Source organism: Gopherus flavomarginatus, chromosome 15 (assembly GCF_025201925.1).
Source record: "Gopherus flavomarginatus isolate rGopFla2 chromosome 15, rGopFla2.mat.asm, whole genome shotgun sequence".
Taxonomy (NCBI): Eukaryota; Metazoa; Chordata; order Testudines; family Testudinidae; genus Gopherus; species Gopherus flavomarginatus.
Window position 1 is genome coordinate 9314127 of NC_066631.1, and position 16206 is coordinate 9330332.

A 16206-nucleotide genomic window follows, 5' to 3' on the forward strand; every position below is an offset into this window, starting at 1 on the left:
CACTGCAGCACATGGATTCTTGGCTGGGTGAGGCAGGATACCAACCGCAGGCTAGTGGAACTGAGCTGAGGATTGAGAATGAGGATGTTCCCCAATCCCAGCTCCCGCCCCTGACTCATTGTATGGCCATCAACATATCATAGCTTCTCTGCCTCAATAGCCCACATGTGAAATGGGGAGGATACGACTTCCTCAACAAGGGCGCTGCAAATCATTGATTTTTGGTTCACTGGCTTTTTTTTTTAAATGAAGGTTCTTTTGGGGTGAAAATGAGATTTTTGGGGAATTTTTGTTGAATCAAAAATTTGGAAAAATTTAGTTTTGAGTTGAACAAAACCTTTAGCATTTTTAACCTTTTTCATGAAAGCAAAGGAGGAGGTGGTGTTGGTACCCGAATAACCTTCAGCTCAGTGTGTGGGACACTCACTTGGGAGAGCAGGGACCTGAACCCAGGTGTCCTCCTTCCAGGTGAGTGTCACTGGGCTCAAGTTATAAGGAGAAGGGTGGGGGGAACACCATCACCACCACCTCCCGTCTTGTGAATGGTGACAAGCTGAAGTCCCTTGTGAATCTAGGCCCGGCCAAAATTATTCAGCAAATTTGACCCAAAACTGCATTTCCCAGCAACTAAATTATTTGTCCAAAGAATGTCCCCCAGTTCTAGTTGTGAGGATTGGTTGATTAACAGGCTTTAAAGATGCTAAGTGTTATCATCACATCAACAGGTGACACGATGTCCCTATGAAATGCCCTTCAGCACAGCACCAAAATCACAGGGAATCCCATTTCACATAGTTCTGAACTGAAACTATAAACTGGACTGTTTGCTCAAAACTATGTCCATGTTCAGTCCACAGACCTATGAGCTCTGGGCTGTGATCTGAATTGGTATCTAGACTTGAATTTTGAGTGTGCGCCCACCTGCTTTGGGGGTTAACTACAAATCCATCACACGGCGCTCATGAAAGCAAGATTTTGCTAACTATCTCAATGCAACAGCAACAGCTAGCTCAGCCTAGACTCGAGGATGAAGAAGCCCTCTCCTCCCGTTGGTACATCGCTACCAAAAGAGAAAGCAGGTGATAGCGAGTCACAATGGCTTCTGCCCCAGGAAAAATTCTGGGTCAAAATCATCCCCTCTGTAGGATGACTGGGAGCGCTGGGAGTTTTAAGCTGCCACTGCATCATTCCATCCAGGGAGTGGTTTGCCTTGCCCTTCCCTCCACCACTCCCTTGGTAACAGGCTGGAGGTACTGACTCAAAAGGCCATTCTTGGTAAGCTGGCAACACCCTGAACTCTGGTTCCCAGAAACCAAACTGTGCCCCTGCAGGGGGAAAGGGACACAAGGAAGAGGGGGGTAATTCTCTGAGCCAGCCCCTCAGCTCCCCCAGGCCAAAGCAAGTCTACAGTGCCCCAAACCCACTTCTCCAACGGCCGACTCCTGTGTGGGTCCGTGGCCCCTCCTTGGGCCTATCCCATAAGGGATAGTTGGGGGTGGGGCACGAGAGAAGGATGGTATTAGCAGAGAAAGGAAGGTTACTCTTTGGCACAGAAGATGGGTTGGAAGATGCTAGAGACAAATGACAGTGTAGAGGACTAACACCCACAGGAGCATTTCCAGGACCCCACCGGCTGCAGCTACAGCCTACCTGCCTGCTTGCAGAACTCCCGATATTCTGAAGAGCCCGAAGTCCGTGATCACCACCTTCCCGTTGTCATAGAAAATGTTTTTAGACTTGAGGTCTTTGTGAAGGATCCCCTTCGCGTGCAGGTACCCCATTCCCTGCAAGAAAGGAGAGAGAAGGAACTGGAAGGGAGACACAAGCAACTGGAATAGCATAATCCCTGAGGGGACAACACCAGCTCGTGCTAGCATGCAGCATGGTTACGGATGGCTTCCAGTGCCATCTCTAAATGGACTGAACGCAAGAGAGGGGAAGGGATTTCAGACATGAGCACTCCTTCACTTCCAGGCAGCTGGGCCAGTCCAAGCGAGGGGTCCAGGAGGGGTGAGGGCACACACATTTGAATCACCCTTCTGCTTGCAAAACAGAATTTCAGCTGTGAGAGAAAACCACATGACATCATTTCACCCCTAGGCCTTGGCTCCTGCCCTGCACACATGCCCTGGGCAGCACACAGCAGGGTGCGTAGGGCCGTGATGCTCGAGTGTAAGCACGAGCAGGGTGAAACTAAGATTTCAGGTAGCCCGGATCCACTCAGCCATCCACAGCCCACTCCTGCACCCTAAAGCTCTAATCAGCGGGAGCATGAACCCCCAGCAGAGCTCTGCCCTAGGGGACACAGGGAATGGAACTGTTCTTCCCACACAGTGCACCAGTAAGCCTGCAGCCAGGGCTATGTGCAGCCATGCAGAGGGGCAGCTTCACTAGTTACTATCTGCTCAGTCATGACCACTGGCCATTGCCCGTGTAAGGGCAGTGAGGAACTGCCTTGCTCCAGGGAAAGCTCCAGGAGCCATTCTGTCTTTGGTAGTCACAGGACATCCAGGCATGCGAGGGAATGACTATTCCCTGTGCTGCACAGGACTCGCTGTCTGACTTGGAGCACTTGGAGGCTCCCTGCCTCAGTTTCCCAATCTGTAAAATGGGGATGACTCGCAGGGGTGCTGTGAGAATCAATTAATGTTTACAAAGTGTATTGAGATCCTTGGCTGGATGCTGCCAAAAAAGAGCCACTCTGTTATCATTTTATGCCTATTTGCTAAGCTGGTTCCAATTTCAACATCCTGATTAATTCATTATTCAGAAAAAAACAACAGCATAACAAATCGCATTCACTTTCTTGCAATCCTCTGCTGAGGATGAGGAATACTGTATTCATTTTCTTTTCGATTTGAGGAGCTGGAAGGTAATTCAAAGCTTTCCACCTCCACCACCACCATCCCTGTCTGAATCATTAATTCATGTTTTCTACCTGCACCCCAAGATTAGTCTAGAAATAATTAGAAATAATTTCTCATGGTCTAGAGATCATAGCAGCGTAGGAGGCACATAGCGGCTTGGTTTAGCTTTGTTTCCTATTGACACCTACATGGTGGAAAATTATAATTAGCACCAGTGATGTGAAGAAATGGGGGAAGGGAGATCAGAATTTCCCTGCAGTGAGCCTGTTTGAGGTGGTCAAAGCCAGCCAATGACCGAGTTCTGCTAGGAATACATCTGGGCTGTGATGCTAGGTTATGTTATAAGTGTCGTGTCTGGAAGAACTCACACTCTGAAGCCAGCTCTCAGGCAATGTCTACACTAAGGAGCTTGTGCTGGCATAGCTACTTCGGAATAGCCATGCTGGCATAGCCCCTGAGTGTAGACTCAGCCCACACTGACAGAACACAATTTCCCACAATACAAACACCAGGAGTCACCCAATTAAATTCATAGGCAGCAGGATTAATACAAACTAGAGGAAGGACCTTTTTCACACAACACACAATTAACCTGTGGAACTCATTGTCGTGGGAAGGTGTGATGGCTGAAAGTACAACTGGGTTCAAAATAATAACTAAATAAATAAATTCATAGAGGTTAAACCCATCAATAGCTATTAGCCAAGATGGTCAGAGATGCAACACCATACTCAGGGCAATGCAAACCTCTGACTGCCAGAATCCAGGAGTGGAAGACGGAGTGGATCACTCCAACTTCCCTGTTCTGTGCACTCCTTCTGAAGCTCAGATTCTGGCCACTGTTGGATACAGGATACTGGGCTCAATGGACCATTGGTCTGAGGCAGTATGGCTGCTCTTGTTATGTTCTAAGGAGTTTTTCTGTCTGTGTAGGAACTCCCCTTCCTGAGGATGGTAGCTATGTCAATCAGGACCGTGGCGTTTTCACACCTCTCACCAATGTAGCTATGTCAATACAACTTTTATGCGTAGACCAAGCCACAGAGCCCAAGTGGCAGGAGATGGCTGGTGCCATGGGAAATGCCCAGTCATAAAGAGACCTGACACTTTAAGAATCCATAAACAGGCTTAAGGAAGGAGAACCCAGTTGCTTCTCCATTAAATAGTCTCTCCTCTGCCACCCCACACCAGGTGTACAACAGGTTCCTACCAAAGCATGAGCTCTTTTGTGGTTTACTGTTTAGAGCAGAGGACAGAGTCAGAACACTTGGGTTCCATCCCGGTTTCTACCTGTGTCATGTTATTGGACCTTGGACAAGAGACATCTGCTTTCCATACCTCAGTTTCCCCATCTGTAGAACAGACACTCTCCTAACCCACACAGGCTTACTTCACCAACAAGTGCTAAGCGCTCCAAGAGCCTCTGATGAAAGACACCATGGAAGTGTAAAGTATTTTAGCTGAACATGGCGATTATTATTGGAATTACAGGCCCAAAGAGGGGCCTGCACACCCTAACACATGTAGTAACATTCTATGCCAGTTGGTTTTTGAATGACCGTTACTATCACCTTGCCAAAAAACTAAGGGTAAGAAAAGAAATTAATTTGCTTTTGTTGCAGTAGCACTGAGTGGCTCCCAACCAAGATCACTGTGCTAGGAGCTGCATGCATGCAAGCTCACGCACACACACAAACACACACACACACACACACTTATAGTGACAATCAGCTTCCAAATGGCCCATGCAGTAGAACAGGGGTCGGCAACCTTTCAGAAGTGCTGTGCCGAGTCTTCATTTATTCACTCTAATTTAATGCCAGTAATACATTTGAACGTTTTTAGAAGGTCTCTTTCTAAGTCTATAATATATAACTAAACTATTGTTGTATGTAAAGTAAATGAGGTTTTTAAAATGTTTAAGAAGCTTCATTTAAAATTAAATTAAAATGCAGAGCCCCTTGGACTGGTGGCCAGGACCCTGGCAGTGTGAGTACCACTGGAAATCAGCTCGTGTGCTGCCTTTGGCACATGTGCCATAGGTTGCCTACCCCTGCAGTAGAAGTTCGTTACCTTAAGCAAACCATCACCACCTATGACTGTTCATTATAGACCAAATCCTCCAGGGATATTTTCAGCCAAACACGAACTGAAGTCAGCAAAATCCATGTCAGGACCCAGGGACTGGGACCTGTAAGGATTATACTGAAGCACTGTGAAGGCAGATGCCCTCTCTGACTCAGCTGCTGGGCAAGATGTCCAGACTCAGGGTTTTGTTCCATACCCAAAAAAGGTGACGTTTGGGTGAAAGACTTTGAGATTGGGCTTGGTCACAGCTGGCCTAGGGTGCACAGCAGTGATTTTATAGTGTGTTGACAACAGCAGACATCCTATGGTAAGTCAGTGCTTAGTCACTGGGTGTGCCTGCGCAAGGGTCATTCTCTCCCTGTTCCTTTGTGCCACCCCTGTGTTTATGAAAGAGGCAGCAGTTCTCAATGAAAGGAAGAGGTGGCTTTGCAAAGCGCTGTTATTTATAGCCTTGGTTTCGGCTAAAAGTTTCCTGTAGGAAAAGCACTGATGCTGCGTATATAAAACTTCAGAGGACCCCTGTTCAGCCAGAGCATTATCGTTTTACACACAGGGGACATGTTATTTCAGATCCTTCCCAAACCCAAGGACAGGAACCTGCACTGGCGGGCCAAACTCCCCTCTCAGACGCACCCTCAAACTGGGAGTTGCGCGTGTGTGTATCTGAAGGGAGGACTTGGCTCTTCGTGATTTGTTTGCTTTGGCTCAGACAGTGGGTGCAGTTTAGGAGGAAGGAATTTATCCAACGTATTGCCTAGGATAGTTCTCCAAAGTTGGAACAAGCCCTGGGCTAGCAAACAGCATCTTTACCACCCAGCCCCAATTCTCTACCTCTCCCCTACATCTGACATCCCAGGTCCCACACCAGATTGCAACAGCCCCAGCCTTTGCATCTGTAATGATAAGCACATCCTTCGCTAAGTACTACACTAATTGTCTCAGGCTTCCTGTGTATATGAAAAGTCAGCTCCCCCTGCTGGCTCAGCTTTCTAAACGAATTAACCCGAGGTTAGCTAGGATCACATTACAACAGGAACCCTTGCACCCAATAATCCAATAAGCTTAAAGGATCTTCAATCAAGTAAGGCGACTAAAAGGATAGAGTCGTTCAATTACTGTGACTGATACAGTATAGTCAGGGATCCCTGTCTGGTCTTACTCCGAGTCACCTCTCCTCCCTCAGTCCAGGCTGCGCTGAGCCTTTTCTAGGCTGGCTTGGAGAGCAAAGCCTCAGTGCAATGCAGAGGTACAGCAAAGGCTGCACTGAACAATATGCCAAGCTTGAAAGGTTTGGTGATACAGCATGGTGTCCCCCCTGCAGTGGGTGACCACTACATAGTTTGGTCTGTACGCCAAGGACACATGGACAGAGGCAGCTATAATTTAAGGATGGGGGAGGCCCCTCACTTGCAATGGGAGCTGTGGATGGTCAGCCTGGGCATTTAGGGCACTGTGACAGAATGTACCCTGTGTCCACGCGCTACATACTATTGTAATAATCTTTGAACAAAGTATGCCTTGGGATGTATGATTTGAAAACTCATAATTTGCTGATCATTATTGTCCTAATAAAATGTGTATGTGAAGTTATAAGATTTTGCTGTATGGTGTTCTTAACACATGTTCCAAACTGAGTTTAAGCAATAAACAGAGTTATTGAGCAGGAAGGAAAACATAAGGCTGCTCAGACAGGTGAGGGAAAAGCAGCAGGGAACATCCTTCCCTATAGACTCAGTCCCCTGAATCTCATCTGGGAATGTTTTCCAAGAGGGGAACTGATACTATAAAAAGGACCCTCCTTTCTCCATCTCTGCCTATCGATTCACTGCACCAGAAGGGACAAAGGAAGCAGCTATTTAAATGGAGAAGGGGTCTTGACCAATAAAGTTCAGTCAGTAAGACTGCTGAAAGCATGTGGCCAGAAAACTTTACTTTGAGTTTGAAATAGTTTGTTAAGTTAGGCATCAAGTGTGTTTTATCTTTATTTTTCTTGTAACCATTTCTGACTTTTATGCCTCCCTACTTGTGCTCACTGAAAATCTCTCTCTTCATGGTTAATAAACTTGTTTTATTGTTTTATCTAATCTGGTTTGTTTAAACTGAAGTTTCTGGGAAACTCCATTTGGGGTAACAAAATGTGTGCATTTAATTTCTATTGATGAAATGATGGACTTTATATAAACATTTATTGTCCAGAAGTGGGCTAGGCACTACAGGAAATACATGTCTGGGGGGAAATATAAGGCTGAGAGTGTGTTGAGGTCACCCTGCAGTATAACAAAACCTGGTAAGATCCAAGGGGTGGCTGGCTGCAGCATGCACACATTCATAGCTGGGAGTGATTTGCACACAGAAGGCTGTTTGTGAGCAGTCCACACTGGAGACTACAGGAGCAAGACATTGTAAAGGGCACCCCAGGTTAGAGGGTAGGGGTGACACAGCTACTCATTAGTCTGGATCAGTGGTGGGCAACCTGCGGCCCATCAAAGTAATCTGATTGCAAGCCGCAAGACATTTTGCTGGTGTTGACCATCTGCAGGCACTTCTCCCCAGCAGTGGCCAATGCCAGGTGCTTCAGAGGGAGTGAACAGAACAGGGAATCATCAAGTGATCCATCCCCTGTCGCTCATTTCCAGCTTCTGGAAAACAGAAGTGCTTAACTATACGCACTTGCTTAAATCCCATTGACTTCAATAAGGCTTAATAAGATACTTCAAGATCAGAATGTGCTTAAATGTGTTGCTGAAACTGGGCCTAAATAAACCCAAACTAGGTATTAAAACATTAAGAGGGCACAAGTGAAAATACAGAACCAGAAGAGAAAAGTGAAGATCCTATCGTGACGTGGGCTACACTGCAGAGTCTAGATGTTACTCTTTGACATGCATTTGAGTGTTGCAACAGGTATAAGCTCTACAAAGTAAACAGGGCTAGAGATACCACACAGGTGCACTGCAGCCCAGGCAGGACAAGGAGAGGAAACAACCTTAGCATTTCCCGACTTTTTGTGATTTTAACTGTGCAACTTCCACATTGCACCAGAGGCTGCTGTAGCTATAGGCAAACTAGGCAGCTGGGCCAAACCTGAGCGGACTGCAACTTGGTGTGCCAGATCGCAACATGCTCACATAGATTTGGCCTGGCCACCCCTCTGTCATAATAGCAGGGCCAAACCTGAGTGAGTGGCACTGCAACCTCCTGCCCCCCTACCCCTTCTACCATAACCATAGAACCATCAGAGGGCTTGTCATGCCCCCACCTCAGACACTCATCATCCCTCCTGGTTCAGCAAATCTGACTTATGAGGAGAGGCTGAGGGAACTGGGATTGTTTACTCTGCAGAAGAGAAGAATGGGGGGGATCTGATAGCTGCTTTCAACTACCTGAAAGGGGGTTCCAAAGAGGATGGATCTAGACTGTTCTCAGTGGTACCAGATGACAGAACAAGGAGTAATGGTCTCAAGTTGCAGTGGGGGAGGTTTAGGTTGGATATTAGGAAAAACTTATTCACTAGCAGTGTGGTGAAGCACTGGAATGGGTTACCTAGGGAGGTGGTGGAATCTCCTTCCTTAGAGGTTTTTAAGGTCAGGCTTGACAAAGCCCTGGCTGGGATGATTTAGTTGGTGTTGGTCCTGCTTTGAGCAGGGGGTTGGACTAGATGACCTCCTGAGGTCCCTTCCAACCCTGATATTCTATGATTCTATTCTAGGAGGTTGGAGGGGGTGGCACACTGAGGTATTGCCTAGGGAGGCAGATTGTCTTGAGCAGCCTCTGCAATGCACAAATGCAGTTTTTGCATTTTGGTTCCCAAAGTTAGTTTAATTTATTTATTTTAAAAAGAAAAAGCCAAGCTCTCTAACCACAACCACCACTGGAAGTCTGCATGTACCACACATGTGTGTCTTTAACTGTGAAGGGAGCCAGGGGCACAGGTGGGCAGGAAACAGTTTTCCCACCATCTGAGAAGTTGAGATTTTGAGAAATTTTTCCATCCCAAATTGAGACAAAAAGCCAAAAATCAAACATTTTCACAGACCAAAAATTCAGATCAGGTCAATCAAAACACTTCCTTTCAATTTCAACTTAAAAAAAAAAAACTTAAGAAAAAAATCTGTAAGTTAACATACATTTCTTAAGAAAAAGTCATTTAAACATAACAATGGGACTTCTTTGTTTAAAAAAACGGTCAGATTGGGACATACTGACAATTTGGAAACTGATTTGCACAGGTATTTTACTGAAACTCACCAATTCTCCCCCCCCCCCCCAATTGTTTTCATTTTGATTAATCAGCATTTTCCAACCAAAAAATGTTTTTTGTCAAAAAATTGCCGAGCAGCTCTAGCAAGTAACGCATGGGAACCTGGGGTAAACACACAGGTGCTCCGAACTGCATCCCTCAACCTGTTTTTTAAAGTTTGTTTCCCTTGAGATCTGCATATGCAAGTGCTCCGTATACACACACGTAAGGAGATAGGCACCAGTCAGCCATTAGTGCTTGGTGTCCTGCTGGAAGTGCTGTATCCTGGCAGAGCTAACAGGAAGCAGTCAATATCTTTGGCCGGCACATGGCAAGGAACATGCACTGAAAAATATAGCTGTAAATGTGTGTTTGCATCTCTTTGGATGAGAGAGCACTGAGAGGGATTTTAAAAAAATGTTTGCTGCATCTGCTCAGTATTAAGCTTTCAAGCGTTTAGAACTTTCTCTGGGTATGTCTGCACCAAAGCTGGAAGGTGTAATTTCCAGCTTGAATAGACATATTCGTGCAAGCTGTAATAGAGCCAGCATGCTAAAAATAGATGTGTAGCCCCAGCAAGGGCGGGCCAGATGCCTGAGTACATTCCTAGGGTATTGGACAGGATCGTATTTGGGGTGGCTAGCCCGTCCTGCTGTTATACTTCCATTTTTAGTATGCTGCTCGATCTGAGCTAGCCTGAGTATGTCTACCTGAGCTGGAAACTTACACCTTCCAGCTCTGGTGCAGACATACCCAGAGAAAGTTCCATATGGCTAAAAGCTTCGTACAGAGCATACGCAGCACATTTTTTTAAAAAAAATCCCTCTCAAAGCTCTCCCATTCGGAGACACACACAGGCATTATTTTACCGCTCTGCTTCTCTGTGCACGTCCCTTGGAATGCGCTGACCAAAGACATGGACTGTTGTCTATTAGCTCTGACAGATCTCAACACAAGCTGGAAATGATACCTTCCAGGTCCAGTGCAGACATAACCTTTTAGTTTCCAACCCATTTCCCCCCTAGCTTGACCACCACCATGCTCCTCGCTGAGAACTATCTATAGGCCAAGTTTCAATTGGCAAAGTTGAACTTTCAGTTATCACTGTGAAAGCAAAAGGTGGAAGCAAATTTTGAGAGCAGAAGTCTATTTGTATTCTGGTTTTGGAACACGCCCACACACATGCATGCCTACCTCAAATGTAGCTGAACTGATTTACTTTCCATTTATTTTAATAATCTAAAAAGAGAAGTTCCCTCTGGACAGCAAGCATGAAAAATTACAGCTAAAATGGAGAATTTTTCAGTAATATCCAAACTTCCAACCAGCTGAGGAACTGGCTGACAGTACTTAAGTAGCTGATATTTCAGATTTCTCCTATAATTTGTTCTTTTTCAAACTAAGGATGAATTTGGTCAAGTTGTGTGAAGATCACCACCATGCAGACAGCAAGCACAAGACTTAGGCACCGCTTAAGCCCCATTTTAAGGGCTTAAGTAGGACTTTAGTTTCATAGACTTTAAGGCCAGAAGGGACCATTGTGATCATCCTGTCTAGCCTCTAAGGGTATGTCTACACTGCAATGTAAGCCCAGGGTTTGAACTCAGGCTCAAGCCTAACCCTTCTTCCATCTACACACAAATCGCGCTAACCCAGGGCTTGGACCCAGAGTCCCAGGACCCCATGAGGGAGGAGGCTCCAAGCCTGAGTCAAGCTGGGACCCAGGGTTCTAGCCCTATTGCTTGGCAGTGTAGATGTAGCCCCACTGACTTGTGCTCTGGGAGTCCACTTAAAGTATCCCACAATTCCACCAGCTGACTTTCTTTGCCCTCTGGAGGGCACTAGGAAGTCTGGGATATGGGTGGTTGGACTTGAGCCTGCATAATGCAGTGTAGACGCTGGAGCCCCAGCTTGGGAACAGGGTTCAGCAGTTCCTAATCTGGGGCTACAAATAAGAGTGGACATTCAAGCCTGTGTTAACAAACCCGGAGTCTGCTAACTCGAGTTATGCGCAGTGGCTGAGTTTCACCCAGTGAGACTAGGCTGTCCGCGTGGTATACAGTACCTTCACAATCTCCTGAGCTATCTGCCTCGTTTTGTTGACATCCAGGACAATCTTTGCATCTCTCACCACCGAGTAGAGCGTCCGTCCTTTACACAAACTGAAAAAAAAAAGAGGGGGAGATACACAAACAGGCGGATATAAATAAAAAACCAAGAAACATCATTAAATCTAAACACGGATTAAAAAGAAAGAACCTGTAAAGGGGGCTAAAAATAGATACAGTATTTTGGCTTCATACCAAAACGATGACGACAGACTTTGGAATAAATCTTGGAGCTCACTCCTTCTCTTCGGCATGTTGGGAGGGGAATATCTTAGCTCTCTAGTATATTTTGCTAGCACCCCACAGATACTGAGCAATACCCGATAACCCTTTCTTCTCTCTCTTACTGTGTTCCCCATTTTCTAGTTGGCAGAAAGCTCCTGGCTTTGGGGCTTCAGACTTTTGGGCAGAACTCTCTGTGTCTCTCCACCTCATCCTTTACAGGATAAAACTCTCACAGATCTCAGAGGAGAGAGGGAAAAAAGAGAAAAGCCTGTACACTGTACAGGGTCCTCCGATTTTCCTTCTTGTACCAGTTACAGTAAAATCTATTTACAGGGCCTTAATTACCAAAGGCAATTGATAGCAGCAGCTGCAGGGGGAAGGGGGCATCTAAACCAATTAAAAATATATTGACATTTGAATATCGTAACGGAGTATGTGGGTGGACTCTGCCTCGGCTTCCTCCCACGAAAGAGGGCTTTTTTTCCCCATCTATACCCACCTACACTCATTACAGGCAACTTGAGAAAGAACAGACTAAATACCTGTGTCTGGATAATAGACCAAAAAAAAAAATCTCTATTTAAATAGGCTTCAAGAATCACAGATGTTAATTTGAATTTGTTCTAGTTAATGAAACAAAAGTTTGGGCTTTTAATGACTCCTTTATCCCACCCACCACATCTTCCTCCTTTCTTCTTCATCATCGTCCTCCTCCTTCACCCTGACACAGGAGGCAGAACACTGGCAGTGTTCAAAAACTTCTAGACAGTGTCTTTAGTGGAAATTATGTTCGCAGCTGTGTGGCTGTTTGGAACCGATCTTAGGGAGAGTGGGCAAGACTTGTCTTTACCACCTTGCGTGATAAGGTCAGGCTGAGTGGAATGAAACCTCAGGACAAGTGAGTCCATATCACTTAATGTATCACTTAAGAGCTCCGAGTGGCCTGGATCCCCTGCCAGCCCTACAAAGTGAGAGATTCTGGGGTCCAGCTAATGGGGTGCAGAAGCGGTCAGGGGTGAAAGCCTCACAGAAAGGGATGGCCCGACTCTCCTGATCAATCAGTCAAAGGGGTAACAGATGGGTCCAAAGAGAGCACTCACCACGCAATTCACACCCGTGTGCTCAAATGCTATTAGCCAATTCTCCACCACCACAGAGTGGGTGGAGAGCAGAAACTTGGACGCCATGTTTGTGAGTAGGTCAGATTACTAAGGACGAATATAGGCAAATAACACAGGAATGCAGAGGCAAGATTAGAAAGGCAAAGGCACAAAATGAGCTCAAACTAGCTATGGGAATAAAGGGAAACAAGAAGACTTTTTATCAATACATTAGAAGCAAGAGGAAGACCAAGGACAGGGTAGGCCCACTGCTCAGTGAGGAGGGGGAAACAGTAACGGGAGACTTGGAAATGGCAGAGATGCTTAATGACTTCTTTGTTTCGGTCTTCACTGAGAAGTCTGAAGGAACGTCTAATATAGTGAATGCTTACGGGAAGAGGGTAGGTTTAGAAGATAAAATAAAAAAAGAGCAAGTAAAAAATCACTTAGAAAAATTAGATGCCTGCAAGTCACCAGGGCCTGATGAAATGCATCCTAGAATACTCAAGGAGTTAATAGAGGAGGTATCTGAGCCTCTAGCTATTATCTTTGGGGAATCATGGGAGACAGGGGAGATTCCAGAAGACTGGAAGGGGGCAAATATAGTGCCCATCTATAAAAAGGGAAGTAAAAACAACCCAGGAAACTACAGACCAGTTAGTTTAACTTCTGTGCCAGGGAAGATAATGGAGCAGGTAATTAAAGATATCATCTGCAAACACTTGGAAGGTGGTAAGGTGATAGGGAATAGCCAGCATGGATTTGTAAAGAACAAATCATGTCAAACTAATCTGATAGTGTTCTTTGATAGGATAATGAGCCTTGTGGATAAGGGAGAAGCGGTGGATGTGACATACCTAGACTTTAGTAAGGCATTTGATACGGTCTCGCATGATATTCTTATAGATAAACTAGGAAAGTACAATTTAGATGGGGCTACTATAAGGTGGGTGCATAACTGGCTGGATAACCGTACTCAGAGAGTAGTTATTAATGGCTCCCAATCCTGCTGGAAAGGTATAACCAGTGGGGTTCCGCAGGGGTCTGTTTTGGGACCGGCTCTGTTCAATATCTTCATCAACGATTTAGATGTTGGCATAGAAAGTACGCTTATTAAGTTTGCGGACGATACCAAACTGGGAGGGATTGCAACTGCTTTGGAGGACAGGGTCAAAATTCAAAATGATCTGGACAAATTGGAGAAATGGTCTGAGGTAAACTGGATGAAGTTCAATAAAGATAAATGCAAAGTGCTCCACTTAGGAAGGAACAATCAGTTTCACACATACAGAATGGGAAGAGACTGTCTAGGAAGGAGTATGGCAGAAAGAGATCTAGGGGTCATAGTGGACCACAAGCTTAATATGAGTCAACAGTGTGATACTGTTGCAAAAAAAGCAAACGTGATTCTGGGATGCATTAACAGGTGTGTTGTAAACAAGACACGAGAAGTCATTCTTCCGCTTTACTCTGCGCTGGTTAGGCCTCAGCTGGAGTATTGTGTCCAGTTCTGGGCACCGCATTTCAAGAAAGATGTGGAGAAACTGGAGAGGGTCCAGAGAAGAGCAACAAGAATAATTAAAGGTCTTGAGAACATGACCTATGAAGGAAGGCTGAAGGAATTGGGTTTGTTTAGTTTGGAAAAGAGAAGACTGAGAGGGGACATAATAGCAGTTTTCAGGTATCTAAAAGGGTGTCATCAGGAGGAGGGAGAAAACTTGTTCACCTTAGCCTCCAATGATAGAACAAGAAGCAATGGGCTTAAACTGCAGCAAGGGAGATTTAGGTTGGACATTAGGAAAAAGTTCCTAACTGTCAGGGTAGTTAAACACTGGAATAGATTGCCTAGGGAAGTTGTGGAATCTCCATCTCTGGAGATATTTAAGAGTAGGTTAGATAATTGTCTATTAGGGATGGTCTAGACAATATTTGGTCCTGCCATGAGGGCAGGGGACTGGACTCGATGACCTCTCGAGGTCCCTTCCAGTCCTACAGTCTATGAGTCTATGAGTCTATGAGTAGCTCTGGAGTACTGACAAAATGAGCCAAGTTCACCAGGCCTCAAGCCTCCATTACTCAGAGTTGAAGCACTTCCTTCTACCTTCTACAGCTGAACCTTGGAGAGCCCCAGGTCAGTGGTTCTCAATCTATTTACCAGTGTGGGCCGCATATGTAGCTCTCAATGTGTTACGTGGGCCACATCCACACAATATTTACACTACCTCTATGGCCCTGAGGACTTCACATGGGCTGAAGCTGTGTGCTGATTGGGCTGCAAGCAGCTCGCGGCCCATGGATTGAGAACCACTGCCCTAGGTCGATCAGAATTCACATCTGATGGGTGAGAGCTGTCATTCTTTTAGGTTTGGTGGTTGGGCAAGCTGCGGATTTTGGTTTTCCTGCAACTTGTCCCTGGTTACCATGGTGCCATGTTGCCTAGTAGCCCTAGCCATGTTGTATCGGGCAGTTGAGCTTTTGGGTAGAGGGGCCATTTAATCATGACTATCGCTATTATTCCAAGCCGATTTAGTGATAAGGTTATTTCATTCCTATTTTGTTCAATGATTAATTTAATCTATTTCTATTTATTAAATGTTCCTGACAGTCTCCAGATGCATGGACACAAGTTGCAATTCATAGGCTTGGTCTACAATGGACCAGCAGAGCTATGTCAGCTAGGAGTGTGAAAATGAAATCACACCCCCTAGTGAGATAGCTATGCTGACAAAACCTGCAGGACAGATGGTGTTGCTACACCGGCAGAACTCTTCCTTCTGTCAGCATCTGTTGCGTCCATACTAGGAGACTACGCCGACACAGGCCCCATAGCATGGACATGGCCAGACATTAATACAACAAGCTGACTGTCAGCTAGGTGAATCAGCAATCTCACCCAGCACATCAGATTTACTTGTATTATAATAGCACCCATGCAGGCTGAGGCCCTATTGAGATAGGTGCAGTACAGATGTAGTAAAACAATCTCCCCCAAGAGCTCACAAATGTGGTTTAGGACAAGGTGTAACAGACACAATGAAGGGGTATGGGATGCCAGAGTAACGTGACTGGAGCCTTGTTTCTCATGGACTGGCAGCATGCACAGTATTTAGCTAGAGGCGTGTGGGTTTGGAGAGGCAGGGAGGTACTTTAACAGAGGCCAAGGAGCAGATGAGTAGCAGTAACCCTAGCTTGATGCTGCCGAGCTGTAATCAGGGTTCTGCAGGCTTCATGGTACCACTGAGCCTGAAGAAGGGATCTGAAAGATGTTAGTGAGTAGCGTAGGACTAAATGATGAAAGGCCAACAGGAAAAGGACAAGAAGCTTGTATCTGGCATGGTGGGGAGGGGAGAGGTGATGGGGTCAGCATGAGGGGCTGGGAAGATGATCTTAGCAGCAGAGGAGGCGATGTTGCAATAGTCAAGGCCAGAGAGGACGAGGGTGCAGGAGTCAAGACCAGAGATAAGGGCCTTTGTTGGGTTTGGCATTGTGCATAGCCAAGGAAGACCAACCCTTTGGAAGGCTGCAGAGGAGAAATTGCTCAGATTTAGACACAGCCTTGGTGAGTGGAGTTAGACAGA

General features: G+C 45.8%; 2 protein-coding genes across 4 annotated transcripts in view; one reads left to right on the forward strand and one right to left on the reverse strand.

Moving 5' to 3' along the window:
- The window catches only part of LOC127034846 (uncharacterized), a 299262-nt gene that overhangs the window by 222752 nt on the left and 60304 nt on the right, over positions 1–16206 (forward strand). The gene's annotated exons all lie outside the window — the stretch shown is intronic.
- Positions 1–16206, reverse strand: part of KSR2 (kinase suppressor of ras 2) — a 250094-nt gene that overhangs the window by 25420 nt on the left and 208468 nt on the right. For all 3 annotated transcript variants that reach the window (XM_050924133.1, XM_050924132.1, XM_050924134.1), the window contains 2 exons: positions 11261–11357; positions 1651–1784 (listed from right to left, as the gene is read on the reverse strand). In XM_050924133.1, coding sequence (XP_050780090.1) covers positions 1651–1784; positions 11261–11357 — 231 coding nt within the window. The remainder of the gene's footprint in view (positions 1–1650; positions 1785–11260; positions 11358–16206) is intronic.